This window comes from Tursiops truncatus, chromosome 2 (genome assembly GCF_011762595.2).
Source record: "Tursiops truncatus isolate mTurTru1 chromosome 2, mTurTru1.mat.Y, whole genome shotgun sequence".
NCBI lineage: Eukaryota > Metazoa > Chordata > Mammalia > Artiodactyla > Delphinidae > Tursiops > Tursiops truncatus.
In genome coordinates, this window is record NC_047035.1 from 66,688,765 (window position 1) to 66,714,767 (window position 26,003).

At 36.8% G+C, this 26,003-nt stretch overlaps 1 protein-coding gene across 3 annotated transcripts in view; it reads right to left on the reverse strand.

The window, feature by feature from the left end:
- The window catches only part of NUBPL (NUBP iron-sulfur cluster assembly factor, mitochondrial), a 297,899-nt gene that overhangs the window by 133,487 nt on the left and 138,409 nt on the right, over positions 1 to 26,003 (reverse strand). For 2 of the 3 annotated variants that reach the window (XM_073800565.1, XM_073800567.1), the window contains exon 8: positions 3,030 to 3,230. The exons of the other annotated variant lie outside the window; for it this stretch is intronic. In XM_073800565.1, coding sequence (XP_073656666.1) covers positions 3,030 to 3,230 — 201 coding nt within the window. The remainder of the gene's footprint in view (positions 1 to 3,029; positions 3,231 to 26,003) is intronic. 3 annotated transcript variants of the gene reach the window in all.

Consider the following 26,003-nt stretch of genomic DNA (forward strand, 5'->3'; position numbering starts at 1 on the left):
TGTCGATGGACACTTAGGTTGCTTCTATGTCCTGGCTCTTGTAAACAGAGCTAAATGGAGCTGCAGTGAACATTATGGTACATGACTCTTTTTGAATTATGGTCTTCTCAGGGTATATGCCCAGTAGTGGGATTGCTGGGTTGTACAGTAGTTCTATTTTTAGTTTTTAAGGAACCTCCATACTTTTCTCCATAGTGGCTGTCACACTCCCACCAACAGTGCAATGTAAGAGGGTTCCCTTTTCTCCACACTCTCTCCAGCATTTATTGTTTGTAGATTTTTTGATGGTGGCCATTCTAACTGGTGTGAGGTGAGACCTCATTGTAGTTTTGATTTGCATTTCTCTAATGATTAGTGGTGTTGAGCATTCTTTCATGTGTTTGTTGGCAATCTGTATATCTTCTTTGGAGAAATGTCTATTTAGGTCTTCTGCCCATTTGTGGATTGCTCCTTACAATTTTATTATACTACTAAAATTAAATCTTTTGCCATGTGAGGTACCTTTTATATAAAATATAAACCTAAAATAGAACACAAAATAGGATTAAGTCTGAACCATATTTTTTGCTCTGCCCAGTGATTTATTCATAAAATCATGCAATATTTTATTTCGGTTGCAAGAAGAAAACTGCTATAAAGGTGAAATTATTTAAATATAAATACCACAATAAAAATCTGAATAACAAAAAAATTTCTACTTGAGTTGATGGCCTACTGGCTTGTGGAAATAAGTGACACAACAAAATATAATGAACTTATCCTTGAGACTATTTTGATAACAGCTGACCCAGTTATAAGATGAAAACACATTATTTAAGTTACAACAATGATCTAAAAGTTCTTCCCTAATATTTTCATTTTTTTCGGATGAAAGTTCTCTAATCCATTTTCAACTTTCGTCCATTCTGGGACTTCTCTGGTGGAGCAGTGGTTAAGAATTTGCCTGCCAATGCAGGGCTCGAGCCCTGTTCTGGGAAGATCCCACGTGCCGTGTAGCAACTAAGCCCGTGCGCCACAACTACTGAGCTTGTGCTCTAGAGCCCACAAACCACAACTACTAAAGCCCACGCGCCTAGAGACTGCGAACAGCAACAAAGAGTAGCCCCCGCTTGCCGCTAGAGAAAGCCCGCGTGTGGCAGTGAAGACCCAACACAGCCAAAAATAAATAAAAACAAATAAATAGATTTATAAAACAAAAAAAATTTCTTCCTTTCCGTAGGAAAAGGGGGTGGGGGTGGAAAACTTCTTGACTAAATCCCTCCAAAGGCACTACCAACCCATGTGATAGCAGTAATGTTTTGAGAAAGAAAGAGAAACTTTACTCTTTATCTTTCCCTTTATCATCATCTCACATTTCCTTAATTGTTCTAGCAGATATAGAGCAAGACTGACCCTAACAACCTGGAGATAGCATCAATTCACAGAGGACTTCTTACCCAAAAGTTGATATATGGGTCAATCTTTGGTACCTAGTTTCTAAAATAATGTTTAAAAGATTATCCAATTCCCAGGCTAGCCTACAGTCGGCCCATGTAAATCCATAGTACAACTGAAACAGTAAAACTTCACAATATAAAAATAATGATGTTATCACAAAAGTAACAATATTTTAGTTAATTATGAGAACATCTCTCTAAATTCTCCAGAGTCTTGCTTTAGGCCACAGATGTTCATCACCTAGGAAGGAGATGTTAGTGAAGGATAGGACTGCTACCAAAAAGGTCTAAAATATTACAAACTTGCCTGAGAATCATGATATTTTTATTTTTAAAAATTACTAAAAGAAATTAAAAAATAAAAACTCTCCCTATATACCTAAAGGCTGAAGCTTCAAATTTTTTTTTTTAAGTAGGAGTAACAAATCACTTTATTAATCTAATCTGGGACAGTTTATAAAATATATTTAGATGTGTGGTACTCCCTTTAATTAGGAAAACTATAAAACCATAATACTCTTTAAAAAAAATCCTTAGAAAAAATATTGTACTTGGGAGGATTCAAGGTCCTGAAGGAGCAGGATGGTAGCTGCCATAGAAGCTGCATGGAGCCCCAGAGAGGATTCCTAGTCATTGTCCAATGGCTTTGATGGTTCTTAAAGATGTTACTGAACTCGAGGGACACTATGTTCCAGCAGAGCAGTCTACCCAGTGTAGTACTGCATGCTAGAGATGATCTGTCCCAGTCAAGCTTATTTCTTTAGCTCTAGTTACCTGTGACCTGGAGTCCTACATTTGAGTCTTACGGGCCATCAGGTCAAACTGGCTAATGAATAGGGAAGAGGTGAGGGGAAGGGTCTACAGGTAACAGGTAAAGGGGTGCAAATGGAAATGAACAGTTAATGAGAGCCTATTATAGGGTAGATACATTTACATAACATTGTAAAATGGGCATTATAATCTCTTATTTTACAGAGATAAGAATATTCAGGATTAGAGAAGTTAAGAAAATTGCCCAAGGCCAGGCTGATGGTGAGTGATGGAGATGGGATATAAATCCTGGTCTGTGTGACTCAAGTCATGCTCCCAAGTCTCCCAGAGAATTGGGTGCAGTGTCACTATTCTCCAAGCCCCTGAAGATTTCTGCTACCACAACCCCAAGAACAAATGAGCTTTATGAGACTTCCCTGGTGGTCCAGTGGTTAAGATTCCATGCTCCAAATACAGGGGGCCCAGGTTCGATCCCTGGCCTGGGAATTAGATCCTGCATGCCACAACTAATAGATCCCACATGCCGCAAAGAAGATCCCGTGTGCCGCAACTAAGACCCAGCACAGCCAAATAAATAAATAAATATTTTTTTAAAAGAGAACAAATGATCTTTACTACAACACTTTTTCAGAGTATGATAAAATACATATATAAAGTAGACACTACAGACCCACGGAAAATTATTTACTTAGATAATATAAGTAAGAAATAGAAGAATCATTTGTTTCCTTTTTTCCCCTCCCATTTTCCTGGTTAATTATAAAGATGTTTCTTCTATTTCTGAGCATTTTTTAATGGTATATCACAGTATTCTTTCCTTACATGATCCTTTAAGAGTCTTTTATACATTAAAGCATGGTCTTGGGGCTTCCCTGGTGGCACAGTGGTTGAGAGTCCACCTGCTGATGGAGGGGACACGGGTTCGTGCCCCGGTCTGGGAAGATCCCACATGCCGCGGAGCAGCTGGGCCCATGAGCCATGGCTGCTGAGCCTGCGCATCTGGAGGCCACAACAGTGAGAGGCCTGCGTACCGCAAAAAAAAAAAAGAATATTTTATCTTTCAATAATCCACCACTAAATTCTAGTTTTGTTTTAAGTCAATAACCATCATTCTACCCACCGTCTATTTTTATTCTAAAAATTTAAAGATCTAACTCACATCAAATAGAAAACCAACTGTGAGAAACTGTAGCTCCATATTCAGTTACATTTTAAGTATGAGCTATTATAATGCAGCTTTCAGATTTCAAATTCTGATTCAGACATTAATCACTATGATTAAAAAAAAACAGCACTGGAAAGGAGGAGTTTGGTAAAAATCAAGACTATGAATCTAGCTGGGTACAGATAAGAGTCCAGATATCTACTCATCAAACAGAAGAATTCTAGTGTGGAAAATTGGCATACCTAAATTCCAATCATTTTTATCACTAATTAGCTAGCTTACCATGGGTCAGCCAGTTAACCTCTCTGGCCCTCAATTTTCTCATCTGTTAAAGTGTTTTAGATTAGATGATCACTAAGGTTCCTTCCAACTACTTAAAAAAAGAAAATGTGACCATGACCTGTTTATGTAACTTGAAAAACATCTGTGAGAGATTTGCTTACAGAAAAAAGTAAATAAAAAGTATTCTTATCAAAGCAACAAAATATCAAAACAAGCTATTTTTTTTAAGGGAGCACTTTATATAAAAACAAGAAAGCTAAAAGCAAATTGGTATATTTAACACATTTATTTCATGGAACAATCATATTTCTTATGGAAAATTTAGCTTAAATTTACAAAGAACTCAAATCTAAATTTGTTTTGAACTACAGTCTACTCTGCCATCCTAAAATACCTCGTTCTGGCTCATCTAGGAATTAATGTGTTATATCTATATAAAATGTCATAATTTACAAAATAGATGCATTCCTGAAGAGTTGTTGAGGGAACCACCACTAAGTTGAGTGGGGAGGGGACTCAATCACAAACCCTTAAAGGTCGAGAGATCTAATCCAATTTTCCAGCTAATACAAAACACTCATGACTGAAATATACTCAACCAACAAAAGAAAGCTCGAATCATTCCAATGCTTATCACACACTCAGATACAAATTGTGGAATAATTTGTACAATAATAATAATAATAATAATATAAAATAAAAGCATGGAAGAAAATTGTCACAAGAATCTTTTCTATTTTTTTCTTTTGCTATACGTGAAATTGGTTTACTTTTGACTTACTTTATTACTCATATTTCATAACTTAAGATATGCTTTGTTTTCTGATTTGTCTTTTGTTGCTATGTGAACCGCTATTTGTAAGACATCCTCCTTTTAAAAATATGAATAAGCACCTATTAAATCCCAAGGATTTAACTTGAGACTACAGAAATATATTTGAGCTTTTAGAAAAATAAAAAGGATTATATTTGTAGCATAATTTTTTTTAACTGATATGTTTTCTGTAAAGAAAGAACGAAATCAGCAGTTTCAGTTTCAGGCATAATGGTTGTGTGAAAGTGTCAATAAATAGGTCAGTCAGAAAGTCACATATCAAGGTTTTATTATTAATTCATTGTTTGAACTTATCCAAGCTGCTTAACTTTTTTATGCCTCTGTTAGCTCATCTTACGATGGTTATAAACAGAGAATTTTAGAGCTAGGAGGGACTCTAGAGATTATCTTGTCCAATGTCCTTATTTTACAGATAAAGGAACTGTAACTCCAAAATCAAATGATTTGCCAAAGATTTGCCTCTGCCAAATATGGATAATAAAAATAACTTTGTCTGATTTATAGAGGTTTCTTTCTGAAGAGGAAATGAAATTACGGATTTTCTAAAAAACATTAAATAATTAAATAGTAGTATTGTATTGAAAAAAGTTACTTTAAAGAGAAGCTTGTCATAGCATGCAAGTCAAAATTAAAATTTCTCTCAATAAGCCTATCATGTCTACTCTTCTAACCAGGTGCTAGGCAAATATCTGTCTATTTCTGAGGTCACCACATTCCAAAATGACCTGAACAAGTAATTTAAAAATATATTTTCCATATGTTTACATGTCATAAGCTGAGTTAAGTGGCTTTTTGCAAATTAAAGGGAAATTTTTACCAGTAAAAATTAAGCATGAAAACACTGGGTCAAAGTACAATTTAAAAGATGTAAATGACTAAAAATAAGGGCTAGGAAGTGAGCAGAAATCACATCTGTTGTTTGAATATATTAATTAAATTTCTACATTTTAGTGACCTGTATCTTGCTCCTGTTAAGTAGACCTGCCACCTACAAAGCTGAAGAAAAAACAATAAATGTACTGTCATAAGTGACTTTTCCTAGCGAAAACTAAACAATGCAGCAGCTTTTAGCTATAACTAAGTTTAACAAAGCATTTTGAGAAGGATTAAGGATGGAGAAAGAATAGAGATGAAGGTGATACAGATATAGATTGGAAGTAGGTTTGAGGATAGAGGGGGGTAAAAAAAACACGTAAAACAATCTAATTCCCATCTCATCAACTTCAGCACTTTCCGACTTCCTAAGCTACATAATTACTTCAGAAGTACCCAAAAGACATCTAAGAAACCTGAAATCACTAAATTGCAAAGAAACAGAAAAACAGACCGAAGTTTATGCATCTCATTAAAAGACCGTTAAATGAGCAGCTGTTTCTCCATTCTCATTTATGCACACTGGTCATTATATGCAGGCTTGTTCACAATAATCTTGTACCCTGATGAACAAGTGAATGTGGTACTCTATCTAGTTGTTCTTTCCTCAACAGGTATCTTCATATTCATCTTAATATTTCAGATCACACATTAATATGCATGCCTAAAACCAGAAGATAAATAAGTGGATACACAGAATCATCATTATAGAATTTAACCCTAACTTAGAAATTAATACCAACATTTACATGTGCCACGCGCTGTTCTAGACACTGGGAATACAGCCATGAACAAGATACCTGAAGCTCCTGTCTCCATGAAACGGGGATAGGAGGACAATAAACAAACCAATTAGTATATCACCTGTAATCCTGATGAAAGTTATCTTTCTAGACCTCAGTTTGCTGTCTATAAAACTGGAAAACTAATATTACTTAAGTATCATCATACCCTTCTCAAACAAAAATTACCCCCAAAATCTGTAAATAAATAGAACTTGTGCCCTAATTCTCCCTAACATATCCCTGCCTCCAGTGGCACGTGCATAATAACAGAATGCAGGCCAGAGTAGGAAGTAAGCAATGCCATGAAGTACAAGAAAACTAACTGTATCATGGTGAGGCTCAATACAAACCTGTGTTCTATACAGAAACTAACTCTAGTTAGTAAGCTATGGTTTCTCAGATAAGATAATAATGATACATACATGCTACTTTGGAACACATTTTCTCTTAGCTGCCTACTGATGTCCAGATAAGTCATTTTTAATTTAAATATCATGGCTGTCCATTTAAAAACCTTTGTTATCAACTAGACTCTTGTTAATCAGACTATGAATTTCAAGTCACATTTAACATGAGAATTCTTTTTTTTCTCTTCCAGTGAAGAAATAATTTTATTTAATATGAGTACATACTTTTGCAAAATTGCATCAAAATAGGCATATGGTATGAGGTTTGATTCTTGTATTTAAAACAGCAAACTAGTTATGAATGAACAAATAAAACTAAAGGTTGAAGTTCTGACCAAACTACTTCGGCATCAGAAAGCAAGACTATCTGGATGTAAGAAATTAACTCCTTGAATCAGGTATAGTCTCAGTAATTCTGAAATATTAACATATAGGACAATAAGTCAGAGTAAAGAAATATATGCAGATACCCAACATAAAATGTAAGTTGATTTTATGGCCTGAATCAATCCGTTTGTATCTCTCCCCTCTCTCTCAATTCCCCAATCAATGAAAAAATAAAAATAGGGGGGAAGAAAGACCAACAGTGAGCAAACTAAGACTAAAACTTGAGCACAAACCAAAAAACTGGAAGAAATGTGTACTAACAATAGAGCCAAACTGCTGTCCTCCTATTTAAATAGTAGTCTTGTTCACTTTTATATCTTCAGGCTAAGTATAGTACCCGGTACGTATATACCCAATAAATGTCTCATTTTGTTGAAAAACATAGACAATCAAAAGAGACCTTCCACATCCTCCCACCACCAAAGCTACTAACCTTCTGTCACCACAGCCCACATTCTTTCCATATAATGTACCGCCTTTCCATAACAGTTACCCCATCCCCACTGTCCCATTCCTCTTCCAACATCCTCCAAAAGAAGAAGAGACATAGACATTTCTTACACAGACTCTTGATGAAAGCTCAGAACATAACATTTTCATGGTTTTGCAAAGATGACCTACACAAGTGATCTATGAAGAAAACTTGAGAATGACTGGTTAGCATTCCTCAGCTAGGCTCTTTCAATCAACAATCATCTTAGGCTTGTGCTAGATATTTGGCCAAACATTATAACATAAATTCAGCAGCAAATATCTATGAATCAAAAAGTCATGTTTTGAAATTTGATGCTCAGATGCAAAAATGTTGTGTTGTAAAAATAAAAGCCTTACTGGTATTCTCACCTTCATGGAGGGCTACTCCTCCCCCATTAGCAGTGTGGGCCAGGGAAGTTCCTATACGCAGGATCAACACATCTCTCAAAAACTGGATCTGGATGCATTTAAACTGCCAAATAATTTTGGCAACAAAGTTCTGCACATGAAATTTTCATCAATACTCCCAATTTTGTTCTCTGCTTTTTATAACAACTGAAATCACTGAAATTTGCCATCTGACGTAGCCATTCACAGAAACATGAAGCACCTAAAATCAATACTGATAGTTAGTGGATGTTTGTTGGCCCTGGGTTTCACACTAGGAGGTGCTATAGGCATCGTCACCATAAGAGAAGTAGAGGCCTACTGATGGCCATTAAACTGAAGGAAAAACCAACCACCCATGAAGCTACAAGTAAGGCGTCTAGCTCTTTCAAGAACTACTTACTCATTCTAATTTTTTTTAACATATATACTCAATTTCATAGGTTCTGTCACATCTTTAAAAACCATTAAGAGTTTAGTTAAGTAAGAAACTTCCTGAGATACAGATGATTCAGCAGTATTATCTTTACCTAAAGGCCTATGCATAACATGTTATACTCTGATATAGTTAGAAAAGATTTTTACAAGATACCCTCAACTCTGTATTTTGAAAACATAGGACTTCTGTCCTTTTCCCCAAAAACTAACTGTGGCAACAATTCAATTTCATTTTGGGTAATTATAGCATGACTAAATAAATTTTCTAATATGTTTCTGTTAAAAAAATTTTAAGAAACTATTTCCCCAACAATATACAACAGGGAAAGAATAGTCTCTTCAATAAAAGGTGTTGGGAAAACTGGACAGCCACATACAAAAGAATGAACCTGGATCCCTATCTTATACCATATACAAACATCAACTCAAACTGGTTTAAAAAGTTGAAAGAGACCTGAAAGTAGAACCCTTAGAAGAAAATGGGGGTAAGCTCCTTGACATTGGTCTTGGCAATGACTTTCTGGATTTAACACCAAAAGCAAAGGAAACAAAAGCAAAAATAAACAAGTGGGACCGCATCAAACTAAAAAGCTACTGCACAGCAAAGGAAGCAATTAACAAAGTGAAAATACAACCTATTGAATGGGAGAAAAAATTTGTTAATCACATATCTGATAAGGGGTTACTATTCAAAATATATAATGAATTCATACGACTCAACAGCAAAAAATCAAACAATCTGATTTTAAAAGAAGCAGAGGAGCCAAAGAGACATTTTTCCAAAGAAGACACATAAATGGCCAACAGGTACATAAAATGGTGCTCAATATCACTCACTAGTCTAGTCATCAGAGAAATGCAAATCAAAACCACAATGAGATACCACCTTCACACCTGTTAGAATGGCTATCATTAAAAATACAATGAGATAACAAGTGTTGGTGAGGGTGTGCAGAAAGAGAACTTTCTGCACTGTTAGTGTGAATGTAAACTGGTGAGCCCACTATGGAACACAGCATGGATGTTCCTCAAGAAATTAAAAATAGAACTACCATATGATCCAGTAATCCCATTTCTGGGCATATTTCCAAAGAAAATGAAAACAGAATATTCAAGAGAATATCTGCACTCCCATGTTTATTGCAGCATTATTCATAATAGCGAAGATTCTGAAACAACCTAAGTGTCTGTCAATGGAAGAATGGATAAAGAAGATGTGATACACACACACACACACACACACACACACACACACACACACACACACACACACACACACACACACACACACACACCAGAATATTATTTGGCCATGAGAAAGAAGAAAATCCTACCATTTATGACAACATGGATGGACCTTAAGGACATTAAGCTGAGTGAACAGAAAGTGACCTGAAACTGTAAAACTCCTAGAAGAAAACGGGGCAAGGTCCTTGACATCAGTCTTAGCAATGATTTTTTGGATTTGACACCAAAAGTGAAGGAAATAAAAGCAAAAATAAACAAGTGGGATTACATCAAACTAAAAAGCTTCTGCTTAGCAAAGGAAACCATCAACAAAATGAAAAGGCAACCTATGGAATGGGAAACAGTATTTGCAAGCCACATACCCAGTAAGAGGTTAATATCCAAAATATGTAAGGAATTCATATAATTCAATAACCCAATTAAAAAACAGGCAAAGTACTTGAATAGACACTCTTCCAAAGAAGACATACTAAAGGCCAACAGGTATATGTGTAGGTGCTCAACATCACAAATCATCAGGGAAATGCAAATCAAAACTACAATGAGATATCACCTCACATCTGTTAGAATGGCTATTATCAAAGAGATAAAAGATAAATGGTGGCAAGGATGTGGAGAATAGGGAAAACTTGCATACTATTGGTGGGAATATAAATTGGTACAGCCATTATGGAAAACAGTATGGATGTTCCTCAAAAAATTAAAAATAGAACTACCATATAATCCAGAAATCCTACCTCTAGGTATATATCTAAAGGAAACAAAATCACTAGCTCATATATCTGTACTCCCATATTCACTGCAGGACTATTCACAACATCCAAGGTACGAAAACTACCTAAGTGCCTTAGATGGATAAAGATATGGTACATATATACAATGGAATATCATTCAGCCTTAAAAGAGAAGGAAACCCTGCCATTTGCAACAACATGGATGAACATGGAGGGCATTATGCTCTAAGTGAAATAAGCCAGACAGAGACAGACAAATACTGCATGGTACCACTTATATGTGGAATCTAAAAAGGAAGTTGAACTCACAAACAGAGTAGAACGGTGGTTGCCAGGGGTTGAGGCGGTAGAAGAAATAGGGAGAGGGTGGTAAAAAGGTACAAATTTTCAGTTATAAGATGAATAAGGTCTGAGTATCTAGTGTATAACATGGTGACTAGCACTGGTAATAGAATTTGCTAAGAGAGTAGAACTTAAGTGTTCACACCAACAAATTTTAAAAGTAAAAAAAAAAAAGAAATATTTTAGGTAGTGAATGTGCTAATCAACTCAATGGTGGGAATCCTTTCAAATCATCATGTTATACAGTTGAAATATATTTTAATATTATTTATCAATATGCCTCGATACAGCTGAAAATAAAGAAATATCCAGGATTCAGTAAAAACATGGATGGATCTCACAGCACTATGTTGAAAGAAAAACGTAAGACATAAAAGATTCTATTACATGAAGTTTAAGGATAAGCAAAACTTACAAATACTGAAAGAAGTCATGTCTAGAGTAGATCTTAAGCATTCTCATCACATACACCAAAAAACTCATGGGTATGTGAGATGATGAATGCGTTAACCTGACTGTGGTAAGCATTTCAAAGCATACACATGTCACATCATCACATTGTACACTTTAAATATATATAGTTCTATACGTCAATTATACCTCAAAAAAGCTGAAAAATACACCTGTATGTATAAATAAATAGCAATCAACCATATACTGGTTACCTCAGAGAGTGAGCACTGAGTGGGAAGGAACAAGAGGGAACCTCCTGGATATTAAAAATGTTCTAGATCTTGATCTGGGTAGCAATTATGAAGGCATGTATAATATATTAAGATTAGTACACCTTATGTACTTTCTTGTGAAGTAAATAGCTTTTAAAATATTTTTAGGGCTTCTCTGGTGGCGCAGTGGTTGAGAGTCCACCTGCTGATGCAGGGGACATGGGTTCATGCCCTGATCCGGGAAGATCCCACATGCCGCGGAGCGGCTGGGCCCGTGAGCCATGGCCGCTGAGCCTGCGCGTCTGGAGCCTGTGCTCCGCAATGGGAGAGGCCATAACAGTGAGAGGCCCGCGTACCGCAAAAATATATATATATATATATTTAAAGTTACGGTGGTGGAAAAAAGGCAAAAAAAAGTCAAGAAAAACCTGGAGTGAAAAGTAACATCACAAATGGTTGCCCAGACCCTTGGGAAGCAATTTGGCTTTGTGATATCAACTCTGCAATACACAGAAGATATTCTTTCACACAAATATTTATAATCGGGGGGAAACAAAAACACTGAATTTCTAACAATGGGGAAAAGTTGGGAAGACTGAGTTATATATACTCACTCTGGAGTATATAGCTATTGTAAGGAGTTACCTTTATTGAGCGTATGTTTTATGTGTCACTGTAGCAGTTTGTGAAGCATGCTTCAGATATTTACCACACAAGTGAAATATAAACAAACACTGTGCCTTTCTGACTGTCCAAGATTATGAATGTATATCTACCTTGATTTTTAAAACCAGGGGAGCAGTTCTGCTTCTCAGTTATAAGATTAGTGGGAGACATCTAAGCAACAGACACAGAAGAGAGAGATACTGTTCCCCTGGACTCTTCTGGTATTTGAACCATACATTCAAATGTCTTTAGTCCCTGCAGTTCACACAGGGGACAGGCAGGGCGCTCACCTGGCTGGCTTTGGTGGAACCATGGGAGCAGCACAGGGGTGAAGCACACCCACCTGCACTAGGATAGAGGGTGAGTGCCAGCACTAGCAAGGTAAAGGGAATGCAAATATGGTGCCTGCCAGTGCCTCAGTCCAACAGGTTCTTGCCCCACCAGCAGATGCTTTAGGATTAGGAAATGAATCTACTGCACATATGTTCTAGGCACTTCTCAAACTGCTGCTTTTCTGCTGGGTCCCAGGGCAAGTGAATCTGTTTGTGAGCCCTTTAAAAGCAGAATCTCCATTCCCTACAGTCTTATGGGCCTCCTGGATGCAAGTTCCATTGGTTTTCAAAGCCTGAGGTTGGGGCACATGACATGGGACATAAACAACTCACTCCCCAGGGAGAAGCTCCACATTTGTGAGATTCCCTTCTGTCTGTGGGTCACCACACAGGGGATGGGGTTTTTGGTGGGACTGCATCTCTGCCTCTCCTACCTGTCTCAATGTGGCTCTTTCATCCTTTGCTGTGGATGAATTAGTTTTCAGTTTCCCAGAGGAAACTGCTCCATATGTAGTTGTAGATTTGTTGTGTCCATGGGAGGAGATGAATCAGGACCTTACTATGCCGCCATCTTGAACCCTCTAATCATGATGTGTTTTGTCCTTCTATGCTTGATTATCTTCGTCTGCATGCTGGACAATGTATTTGAAAAACATTAGTTGAAAAAACAAACTGGTGCATTGGACGATGGCATCCACCTCCATAGAGAACTTTTATTTGCTTCTGTTAGAGCTGTCAATCCAAGACCATCTTAATCCAAGGTCTAGATTTAAGATTTCCTGATCAAACAGATGATAGGAAGTAGTGCTACAAGTTTTTAGGGGGGATAAGTTAGCATGAATTCACTGCTATTCTGAGGGCTCAGCATTTTGTGGTTCCAGCTCATGGTAAGGGACAGACTACTCTTGCCAGACTCCAGGTTTTGATTTAAATCCCTCGGTCTTGTAAGGCATCTGAAAGCAGAACTCAGCTTCAAAGCTGGTAGGCTATGATCAATAAACATCCTTAGAACAAAAGTAGTTTTGAGAGAATGACCTATTTCTGTCAGTTCTGATCTTCTCACACTTCTAAGAATTTGTTTTCCATATTTTATTCAGCTTCTTTAGTTGTCCTTAGCAAGTGCTGGTCTAAATTACCTAGGCTGCCATTATATAAACACAGTCTTGTTTGTTCTAAATCATTAAAATCTGTAAACTGGGGATAAATGGAAATGTTCTTAACTTGCTGAAAGGATCCACTAAAAATGAAAGGTAAACATCATACTTAACAGTGAAAAAGGAGAGCCATTGCCAGTGATATCATACTTGAGACAAGGATGCCTACTATCACTGTTACTATCTAAAATTCAACTGGTTGTGCTAGACAATGCAATAAGAAAAATAAAACCATTAAGAGATACAAACACTACAAAAGAAAGGACCAACTACCTAGAAATTCTATTGAAAAGCTATTAGAATAAATGATTCTGTTAAGGTGACCAAATACAGAAAAGTACACAAAAATCAAGTTCCTAGACAACAATTATTAATTAAATATATATAAGCAAAAAAGGTTCCATTAATGTGGAAATGATAACAGTTTAGGTGTAACTAAAGTAATATGATGCTTTAATCTTTCTGTTCTAATAAACATAAGACACTTGTATTGGGTTGGCCAAAAAGTTTGTTTAGGATTTTCCATTAAGATGTTATGGAAAAACCCAAATGAACTTTTTGGCCAACCCAATACATCTAAATGTAGATTTCTGTGTTATGGATCATTTATAAAAGCCTTTGAACTATTATTAACTTGACCAAAATAAATATGTGCTATTTATTTTGTATTTGTTTACTTGCATATTATCTAACTCCCATACTAGATTATGCAAGAGGGTAGGGACTGTGCCTGTTTCATTCATCATTATATGTTCTGCATGTAGTGTCTGGTATATAGGAGGCAAGATATACGTATCTGTTAAATAATTATAAGTGAATGAACTAATTTAATTTCTGATCCTTACACTCCTTAATGCTTTTAATTTGGTAGAAAGTTCACCTTTTATACAGGTAATCAGTGTCATAAGAGGATACCAAAATCTCAGGTTCAAAATCAGATAACAAATAAATAATAACTTTGGCTTTCAAGTGGTTTTAAGAGCAATTTGAAAATTATCATAGAAGCATCTACTGATAGCAACAGTGACATCTCACAAAAAAGAGGGAGGGGCAGAAATCAGCCAGGTTAGTGATTGCAAAGTAATACCATTCAAGCAGGGACAAGGAGAATAAGAACCCCAAATTTTGATCACTAAACACCTATTCACTTTCTCAACTATAGAACTGTCTCCAGAATCTCATTATAGTTGATGCTTTTGAAAGTTTCTCTGTTCACAGTAATCCTGGATCTGATTTCCTACAGGCTTTGTAAAGACACTTTCATGTTCTAAGGTGGTTCTAACAAAACACTTAATGCATCTACTCAGTAAATACTTTTCAAATAAATCTATCAAAAATTTTATAGCACAACACAGGAAAAGAAACAAGCGCATTTAAGAGGCTGTCGGTTTCCATTTCCTCACTTGGGTTCATGGGAATTAAATAAATATCAAGTAAAAAGCACCTGAATCTGCTAAAAATCTGAGTGTTTCAAATGCTGTGACACAAAGTAGTAGAAAATACTAGCTTCAATTTTTCCTTCTATAATATAACAAAACTTGGATTTCTGCTGACAACTTCTTTACTAGGTTTCAGCGCAAAGCAATTTAGAAATAGACAAGTCAGAGACGCTTTAAAAATAAATTAAGGTTTATAATGGAAATGCTGACAGATGCTCCTTTATAACAATGCCTGGTGAGACAATATTTTACAAATGACTACATCACAATATGTGTGCAAGTGTTGTATATTAAAATGCAACAATGCCTAGCTCAAAATTAAATCAGGACCATGAAAAGTTCAGTAGATGTTATAAAATGTGACGTGGCAAGAAAATATACTAAGTTAAAATATAATGCAAGCAAGGATTTATTAACATTTGCCATTTGGAAGATTTAAACAAGAGAGAATCTCAGCATAAATCCTAATGATAGAAGTCAGAGAAGTACAAACTCAGTACAGCCTAAAAATAGTTGACTTCCAATGTGACCAGTGTATACCATAGTTACTTAAGAAATCATATCCATTTTTGAGATGATCATATCCCTAGACTAAGACCAAAGTATAAATTTATAAATACATATATAACTCTTTTTTAAAAAACCTCTAGTATTCCTTCTTCTAGAATCCGTGATCAGCACTCAGCTTTCTGCTGCTGCAAACCTTTCCTGCTATTACAGATCATGCTGTCTTTGTTTTTGATAGCTACAAGCCACCATTTCCAGCAACCCCTGCTTTTGAACTCTCCACACCTATACTACAATATATAATGGTGGTCAAAGCAATTTGGGTCCAAAGACCCAGCATAAGCAATTCTACCACTGTCAAAGAAATATGATAAGCCTTCATTTACTGAGAAGCCAAAACTAAAGAATCAATTTCATGTTTCAAAGCAAAGTAGAAACCCAGGAGCATTACACAGACTTCTTCATTATAAAGCTATATGTACATATTAACATACACCTCATGATATCAGTGCATAGTTCATCTTAAAACAAATACTTTACAATGAATTTTCTTAAATGATACCATTTTCTCTAATTTCATCTAATGAAAATAGTGAATTTGTCTACTTGCATTGGTGTGTCCTACTGAGTTATTCACTAACTCAGTGGCTCTCAACAAGGGACACTTTGCTCCCCAAGGAACATCTGGTGATGTCTGGAGACATTTTTCATTGTAATGAGTGAGGAGAGGGGTGTTACTGACATCTGATGAGTGTTCAGCAGCTAGAGATGCTGCTAAAAATCCTACAATGTACAGGATAGCCCCTTCCAAAACAATCACCTGGCCCAAAATATCAACAGTGCCGCTGTTGAGAAACGTTCCACTAATTCCTTTTTTTCTTACCAAGCAGCAGTTCACAGTTTCCCTTATCTTGAATCCAAATAAACGCTCAAGCCATCAACCAAAAATCAGAACTAAACTTAAGGCAAAGAGGAGGAGTAAGGTATGCAGATGATCTCCAAGAACAACTGACTCATTCATTCAACAAATGATGGAAGTACTGTCAAATTACAGTCTGATACAATACCAGGCATTGAGGACACCATGGTGCTAAGACAAGATCTCTCCTTTTATCTAGCTTATGTTCTAGTGATTCTCAGGCTGAAGAAATAGTCAAACTAAATAAAAAACCTTCCATGCCTGACACATTCTGGAAAACTGGTGTAGCTATGCACACAGCTCCCAATGATAGAGCATTCATTCTGTTTTTGGAAATGTCTTCATTTTAATGAGCCAAAATAACCTTCCCTGTAGCTTTCACCCTCTGATCATAGTTCTGCTCTCCTGAGTCATAAAGAACAAATCCCTGTTCCACATGACAGCCCTTTACACATTTAAAGACAGCTCTCATATACCTCTGAATTTTGTCTCCCAAAGGCTAAAACAATTCCTCCAGTGCCTCTTCATAAGACAGTTCTTCATAAGACACGATCCTTAAGATTGGAAGGAAATGAGGAAAAATACTAAGGTTTTGTAAGAATTTAGGCTATTAATTAGTAATTAATAAATTTTCTTGAGCTATCCTTTTCAAACCCACAAAACTGTTTTTAATAAGAAAGAATATAACATTTACTACCCCCATGTACAATATACTTGACACTTTATATGCATCATCATATTTAATTATCACAACAGTCCAGTGAAGTACATAATACTATCTTTACTTTAGACATGAAGAAATCAGACTCAGAAAGATTAAAGGAATTTTTCCAAGATCAGATGCTCTTCCTAAGCCCATGCTCTTTTCACTATACCATGTTACCTAAAAATGGTACTGGTTTTCACATTTTAATTCAATCACTGAGTTTTAATTATTTCCATGAACCAGTTTTAAAATGAAGCTAAATCTCAGAGTAACTTATGCTTGCATTAAGAAGAAACTCGCTCTAATAAAAAAGCATTCTAACATCAAGTGCCTTTTAATAAGAATATATACATTCTTGCCCTACCTACACAATTCTCCACATATATACGCTGAATTCCATTTGATTAACAAATTCTATGTAATATATGATGTCACAAGTTACTATCCCTTAAGAAAACAATCTAATTAAGAAAGACAACATTCATTTGAAATCTATATACCTATTAGCTATACTGAAATAATACACAATGCCAAAAATTCTTAAAACTCATTCATGGGAGTCAGGCAGAATAATATAATGGCAGAGATTAGTAACAGACTGGATTTGCCTCTTAATCTCTCTGGGCCTTTGTGTTCTAACCTAAAATTGGAGAAAATAATAAAAACTACCTCACAGGGTTGTTGGAATACTGTAACAGGTTCTGAATTGGTCTCCCTACTTCCACCATTCTCACCCCTTCCTTCCCACTCCACCTACTTCTATTCTGTACACAAGCGGCCAAAGTGATCCCCTTTAAAACAAAAACCATATCATGTCACACCACTGCTCAAAAACCTCCAATAGCTTTTTTGTCATTTTGGAACAAAATCCCAAATCCTTATCAGAGCCTATAAGACCCTAGATGATCCAGTCCCTGGCTTCCTTACTCATATATTCCCTCCACTCTGAATGCTCTTCCCCCAGATGCCTGGATGGCTCAATCTCTTTCCTTCCATTCAAGTCTGCTTTAAGTGTCACATTCTCAGATAAACTTTCCCTAGTCATTCTCTATTTCTTTCCAATAGCATTGCTCACTAACCAATATTATATTATGTTTTTATTTATTTGTTTATTTCTGTCTCTCCTACCAAAAAGTATAACCCATTAGAACAGGGTCTTTGTTTGTTTCACCACTGTATCTCCAGCACCAAGCATGCTGCCTGGCACACTGTAGGTGCTCAATAGTCAATCCATGAGTGAACTGAAATAACGCAAATAAAGAGCTTAGCACAACACTTGAGAACAAGTGAGAACATTTAAACAATGTTAGCTATTACTACTATCAACAAAAGTATTTCTGTTATTTTTCATACATTCATTAAACAAACTATCTCTAAACACTAAGTTTGTGCCAGGCATTGTGCTGTGTAGTTTTTTACATGTTGATATTGCCTTTTGGGAAGTTTCTGAAAACTAGCTAGAGAGCCACTGGCATAAGATGATAATTGCACTTCACAAAGTAATTAAATGCCTCCAAAAGGCTTCCAGAATTCTACCCCTTACAGAATTTACAGTTTTTTCCTTTAACTTGATCTGGTTGTATCCCATTAGCCCAGGCACAGTACCAGGCAATAGCAGTCGATAATAAAATGTTAACAGTGGGGCATTATAATTTCCTCCTTTAATAGTTTTTCAGGCTGTTGATTTTTCTTAAAACCAAAACCCAAGACAAACTCCAGCCATGAACAATTACAAAATATATGAATCACCAAAGCTACCCAGAGGCACTGATCATATTAACAAATCAAATGAGGTTACATGAGAGGCAACTGAAGTGTAATAGAAAGAGTCCCTTCCCAGCTCTACGTGACCTTATACAAGCTATTTAGCTTCCCTATGCTTCTGTTTCCTTACCTTCAAAACAGAAAAAAAAAATTATTCTACCTCATAAAGATATTATGAAAATGAAATAAAATAAACAAGGTGAGATTTCAGGCACAAACTAAGACACCCTAAATGTCTGCTCTCTCAGCTCATGGAATATAAACTCAGGCACTAGTGTGGAATCTACTAAAAATGCTCTATACTTTTGTATAATGTCCACACTATCTAGCACAGATTCAGTAAATATTGGCCTTGTACTATATTATACAGGGGAAACACACCTAATTACCCAGTGTTTAGATGGTAAAACAATCAGAAACCAATTTGTCTCAGGCTTTGTGAGTCACTGATGAAGTGAAACTGATATCCATGCACTTTACAAAAGGGAATCAGCATTTCTCTAAACTTGAAAAACCTCTAACATTGTCATTATTCATATGACTCCCCAAAACTCATGTCATTTTTTACTCATTTGTTCATTCAGTCAACACACCTTGAAATTCAACTACATGCCACCTACTATTCTAGGTGCTAGAGATGAAAAGAATCAGGCTTAGTCCCTCATCTACCCTTAAAGGAATTCAAAGGCTTTTTAAAATAGTCAATCTTAAGGGTTATGGAAGCTCTGAGGAGGAAATCAATCATTTTAGGAAAGGCTTCATAGAAGTACTCTCCAATAGAAGTTTCTGCAAGGATGAAGATTTTCTTTAACATGTACTGTCCAATACAATAGCCACTAACCACATGTAGCTATTGAACACCTAAAATGTAGCTAATATAACTGTGAAATGGAATTTTTAATTTTAATTAACTTTAATAGCCACAGGTAGCTAGTGGTTACTGTACTGTATTGCACAGCAGAGCTTTATAGGATAGGTAATAATTGAGCTGAAATATTGAAAAAAGGGAGTAAGGAATTGCTGGGGTAGGCGATAGCACATTCTAGGAAATGAGAAAGGCACAAACGACATGAAGGGCGATGAGGAGGATACCTTAATGTGTTCAGGGAAGGCTGCCTTGGATGTGTGGCATGTGGAAAGGAGAAAAACGAAATGAGGTTAGATAGGACCAAAATATGAATGTCCCTGAATACCAAGATAAGAATTTAAACTTTATGCAGCAGACAACAGGAAAACACCAAAGACTTTAAAGTCAGGGAATATATGACTATATCCACACGCTGAAAGACAATTTTGACCATAAGAGGAGCAATACATTGAAAGAAGAGACCAGAGAGGTAGAAAGATCAGCTATGGATGAGACTACTGCAGTCCTCCAAGTTAGATGATGAAGACTCTGGCTACTGCAATCACAGTGAGAACAGGGATGAAGGAACGAATTCAAGAGACATTTTGGAGATAAAATTAGCAGGCTTTAGAGAACTATGAGATGTGGCAGACAAGAAAGAAATCAAAGTCCAAGCTACTGGGGTACCAGCCTGGAAAACCAGATAATTTAGTCACTTTCTACATTGACTGAAGGGATAAAGGAAGTTTAAAGGCTCTTGCTTACAGTTGTTTATAAGAAAACAATCTAAATATCCATGAGTATCTTGAAAGCTAAATAAATTATGGAATTGTTAAAGACAGTATAAGTCTACTAAAACATTTTTAAAGAATACGTAATACCAGGTTAAAATGTCACGATATGATAAATGAAATAAGTAGGCTATAAAGCAGCACATACAGCATTATCCAATTTTGTTTTGTATATTGGTAGAATTTTTTTAATGGAAGGAATATGCCAAAAAGTCAACAGTAACTTACTTTGATAGTGGGTTAATGGGCCATTATAATTTCTTTCTTGAACATTTTTTTCATTGTCTAATTATACTACAACAAATATAGGATATTTTTTATTTAAAAATAAACTTTTGCTCTAAAGCACTGTACCTTACAGCACTGGGGCCTGTGATAAATCTACTGAAGCCTGCAGCTTCACCAACAAAGGAAATTTGACACGACCATACCCCAAAGTCTACTGCAGGTTCATTATGGGAGACTAAATTCACAACAAATTTAATAAGGCAGTTTTTTTCCACTTGAAAAATTTACCAGAATTACAAAGTGTAAAATGGATTCTTTCCCATTAAGTTTATTTATAATGTCTTATCGTGTATGGTTTATGTCTGTATACATGCAACTACAAGTGGGAATTTGCTATAAACCTGTATTTTATTCTGTGTAGTCATGCCAAAAAAGATTTATTCTGTTCATACTAAATTTCAATTACTCAGGTTCATTTGATATAGAGCAGACACCATATGTGAAGAAGTGGTTCAACAAATACTAATCTCTTTTATAGGTACATCCAGTCCCTTTTTGCACTTAACAAAACCTCGCTTTCTAAGCTCTAAATTTAGATTTACAAGGAAATCCTGACCTGGTATAGATAAGCCTACTAGAAAGGCATATGGCTATGGCAAATCCTCCTACATCCTGGATGTGAATAAAATACAATTAGATAAGCAACTTCCTTCATTAAATAGGAAATGAATAGAATTTTTCAACTACAATTTTAATCACTTTACTTTGCCATAAGATAGGTTGTTTTTCTCTTGGAAAACCACATGTACATTAAAAAGGGAGTCTTAACCTAATATTCCTAGCCATATGACAAGCCTTATTCTGATCATTTTACAGGAGGAGAAAATAAAGGGCTAGAATTAAAAGCATTTTTCTATTTCAGATGTTTAGAAACCTGGTTTGGTTTCCTTAACTAAAATTAGTTGTATATCTTATTTCTATGTTTTCTATTAAAACACACTGGTAGAGAAGCAATCTTTTCTCTGGGACATCTGTAAATAAGCCCCAGGGCTAGGTAGTAGAAATGGGTTCATTCAATAAATATAACGAAATTGAGGTCGAACAGTGAGACAGTAACAGATCTGGGACTAAGGCCAGGTCTCCTGGCTTGAAATCTGACAAGATTACAGTTCTTAAATTAAAATATATTTTCCCTAAGAGTTGAAACAGGGAACACGCTTTTAGGATACCAGTTAGTGACACGTGGGAAACATCAGCTAGCTCCCAAACCCAGAAGCTGCCTTAGATGTTTTAGCTAACTACCACATACTACATAAAGGGCAAGAGTCACTAAAATAAAATAATCACTCCACAAACAAAGGGAATTCAGAAATCTGCAACAGCAATTAGCCACCAGTATCTTACTATGTTTCTGTGCTCTGATGTCCATTTCCATGGAAACAGAAAAAGAAGTGAGAGGCAGCCAAGAGAAGAGATGTCAGAACTTGTCAGGTTCAGTGGCTAGAGCTGAAAGCTGCAAATGCCATTTTTTTCTTACAAACAGCATCAGCTGACTTCTGGCACATAATCGATTCTCAAGCTAGGCAATGTCAGCTTGCTTGGAGAAGCATAAAGCTAAAAAACAGGCTTAGGTTTTTGTTTTGTGTTTGAAGGCCTGGATTAAGGGAGGAGACGCAAATTAAAAGCAAACTGTTCAAAATTCTAAATTTCTAAAGCATAAGAATGCAACAGAATTGTTTCAAATTTCACAAAGTGAAGATAAGGACTTCTTAACTGTGATGCGGGGAAAAAGTAGGGTCACCACAGAGCATTATCTGTAATGAATAGCAAGAGGGTAGAGGCAGGGAAGAGACAGAAGGCAGAGGAAGCAGCAAGTACAAAGGCCCTAAGACAAGAGAATGTGTGAACCTTTCAGGGCACTGCAAGCACACAAGAGCTCTTAGTGTTGGAGAGAGGGTCATCACAGAAGGCTTTCCCAAAGGAGGTAACACCTAAGCTAAGATGTGAAGGACTAGATGGAGTTATAGAAGAGAGTATTCCAGCAAGAAGGAAGAGCATGAGGGAAGTCCTAGAGGCAAGAGAGCAAAATGAATCCAGGAATAGCAAATAGTTTAGGACAGCTGGAGCAGAGGGTGGGAGTAGGAGAATGAGTTGTGAACAGATCAAGAAGGGCCTTATTTCCCAAGTTGGATTTTGAACTTTTGTCCCAGAAAACAAATTTTCACTGAAGAGTCTAAATCAGGAAAGTACATGATGAGATCTGCATTTTAAAAAGATTAGTCAGGGGACTTCCCTGGTGGCGCAGTGGTTAAGAATCAGCCTGCCAATTCAGGGGACACAGGTTCAAGCCCTGGTCTGGAAAGATCCCACATGCCGTGGAGCAGCTAAGCCCATGCACCACAACTACTGAGCCTGAGGTCTAGAGCCCATGAGCCACAACTACTGAAGCCCACACACTTACAGCCCGTGCTGCACAACAAGAGAAGCCACCGCAACGAGAAGCCCACGCACCACAATGAAGAGTAGCCCCCGCTCACCACAACTAGAGAAAGCCTGCGCACAGCAATGAAGACCCAATGAAGCCCAAAATAACTAAATTAATTCATTTTAAAAAAAGATTAGTCAAACTATCTCAGATTACAGACAGATACAAATGTAGAGTCTGTTACAGACTTCCCAGGAGAAAGATAAGGATGGACCACACAGTGGGGAAGGGGCAGCAGAGGAGATGGGAGAACAGGACACAGTGAATATGAGCAGTGGGAGAAAAAGAAGGATGAATCAAAGATGACACCCAGGATTTTGGCCTGAACAGCTACATCACTGAGTTCCCGTCACAAGCACAGAAGGAGGAGTTTCAGGTGTGTGTGGTACACTGATGAGCTCTCGTCTGGACTTCATGACTTTGAGATATGGATGGGATGGTCAAGCAGAGCTATCCAGCAGGCAGTTGCACATGGGATGGGTGTGTCTACCACCCAGGAGAGACATCTGGGATGAATATTGTATCTGGGCTTCAGGGCTGGATACCATTACCCAGGGAAAGCACAAGATCAGAAGGGATTTCAAAAGATGAATTATAAAGGCTTTAGAGCCTGTTCAAATGTTGGCTACACCATTTACTAATTATATGATCTAGGGTTACTTAGTCTCTAAGCCTGTGAACTGGGATAATTATACCTGTTCTAAGGACTAATATTTTTTTAAGTTAGTAGAGAAAGAAGAAACTAGAAGGAGAATGAGAAAGAGAAGATAAAAAGTTGGGCTTCCCTGGTGACGCAGTGGTTGGGAGTCCGCCTGCCAATGCAGGGGACATGGGTTCATGCCCCGGTCCGGGAAGATCCCACATGCCACAGAGTGGCTGGGCCCGTGAGCCATGGCTGCTGAGCCTGCGCGTCTGGAGCCTGTGCTCCACAACGGGAGAGGCCACAACAGTGAGAGGCCCGCGTACCGCAAAAAAAAAAAAAAAAAAGTAGATATCACAGGAGAATGCAGTATCATGGAAGCTAATGGAAAAGAGTATTTCAAGATTAAAATTAATACATCAAATACTGCAAAGAGATCAATTACAATAAGAAATGAAAAGTGTACAAAGGATTTTTTTTAAAAGACATTTCTGATGCAAATCAAAACTACAATGAGATATCATCTCACACCAGTCAGAATGGCCATTATCAAAAAATCTAGAAACAATAAATGCTGGAGAGGGTGTGGAGAAAAGGGAACACTCTTGCACTGCTGGTGGGTGAATTGGTACAGCCACTATGGAGAACAGTAGGAGGTTCCTTAAAAAACTACAAATAGAACTACCATATGACCCAGCAATCCCACTACTGGGCATGTACCCTGAGAAAACCAAAATTCAAAAAAGTCATGTACCAAAATGTTCATTGCAGCTCTATTTACAATAGCACGGAGATGGAAACAACCTAAGTGCCCATCATCGGATGAATGGATACAGAAGATGTGGCACATACATACAATGGAATATTACTCAGCCATAAAAAGAAACGAAATTGAACTATTTGTAATGAGGTGGATAGATCTAGAGTCTGTCATACAGAGTGAAGTAAGTCAGAAAGAAAAAGACAAATACCGTATGCTAACACATATATATGGAATTTAAGAAGAAAAAAAACTGTCATGAAGAACCTAGGGGTAAGACAGGAATAAAGACACAGACCTACTGGAGAACGGACCTGAGGATATGGGGAGGGGGAAGGGTGAGCTGTGACAGGGAGAGAGAGAGTCATGGACATATACACACTAACAAACGTAAGGTAGATAGCCAGTGGGAAGCAGCCGCATGGCACAGGGATATCGGCTCAGTGCTTTGTGACAGCCTGGAGGGGTGGGATAGGGAGGGTGGGAGGGAGGGAGACGCAAGAGGGAAGACATATGGGAACATATGTCTACGTATAACTGATTCACTTTGTTATAAAGCAGAAACTAACACACCATTGTAAAGCAATTATACCCCAATAAAGATGTTAAATAAATAAATAAATAAATAAAAATAATAAAAATAATAAATAAATAAAAGACATTTCTGGTGACCCAGGCTAAGCAGGGTGAAGGTGAATATAGACAGAAGTATATGGTAAATGAGGGAGTGAGAGACAGACTTACTAAATTCTTTCAAGAAGCTTGCCTGCAAGAGAGAAGAAAAATTAGGCTGGTATCTAGTAGAGTCAAAACAGAGTTGCTTGTTTTTGGTATTTTATTGGGAGAAATTTATGCATCACAAGTTAAGATGCTTTCAACTGCAAGTAACAGAAAACCTAACTAAAAACGCTTAAGCCATTTAGGACATGTATTGTTTATTTAATAAAAAGTCTAAAAGTAGACAACTCTGGGGATTTTTCAGAATCTTAGTGATGTCATCAGACTAGGGAATCATGTCCTTACAACATATTCCCAACAGAAAGAAAAGAAAAAAATAAACCTTGTTCCTCTGTTAGGAAGCAGAACACCTTACCTAGAGCTTTCCCCCCACTGCCCATCAGACTTTCCCTTATATCTCACTGGTTAGACTGGGTCACATGGCCACTCTTAGCTATAAGAGAAGCTGAGAAATTGTCTTACTTTCTAGACTCAATTTTGAGGCAATAAGAGAGATGGGGGTTGAGAATGACTTTTACATAGACAGCCAATACTGTCTGCCTCATACATGTTTATATGCTAATGTGAAAGTGTTGGTAAAGAGAAAGAAGCCAAAGATTACAAATGGAGGAGGGCAAGAATGAGTTCAGACACAGGCTATTTTGTAAGAGGGCTAGGTGGAAGTTCAGAAAGTTTGTACCATACAAATTTAATTTTCTCTGTTAAGAAGAAAATGGGATCATTCAATAAAAGTTAAGGGAAAGTTAGAAGAAAAGAGGTCTTCAGAATAACAAAGCAGATTTTTAAATGGAGAATATG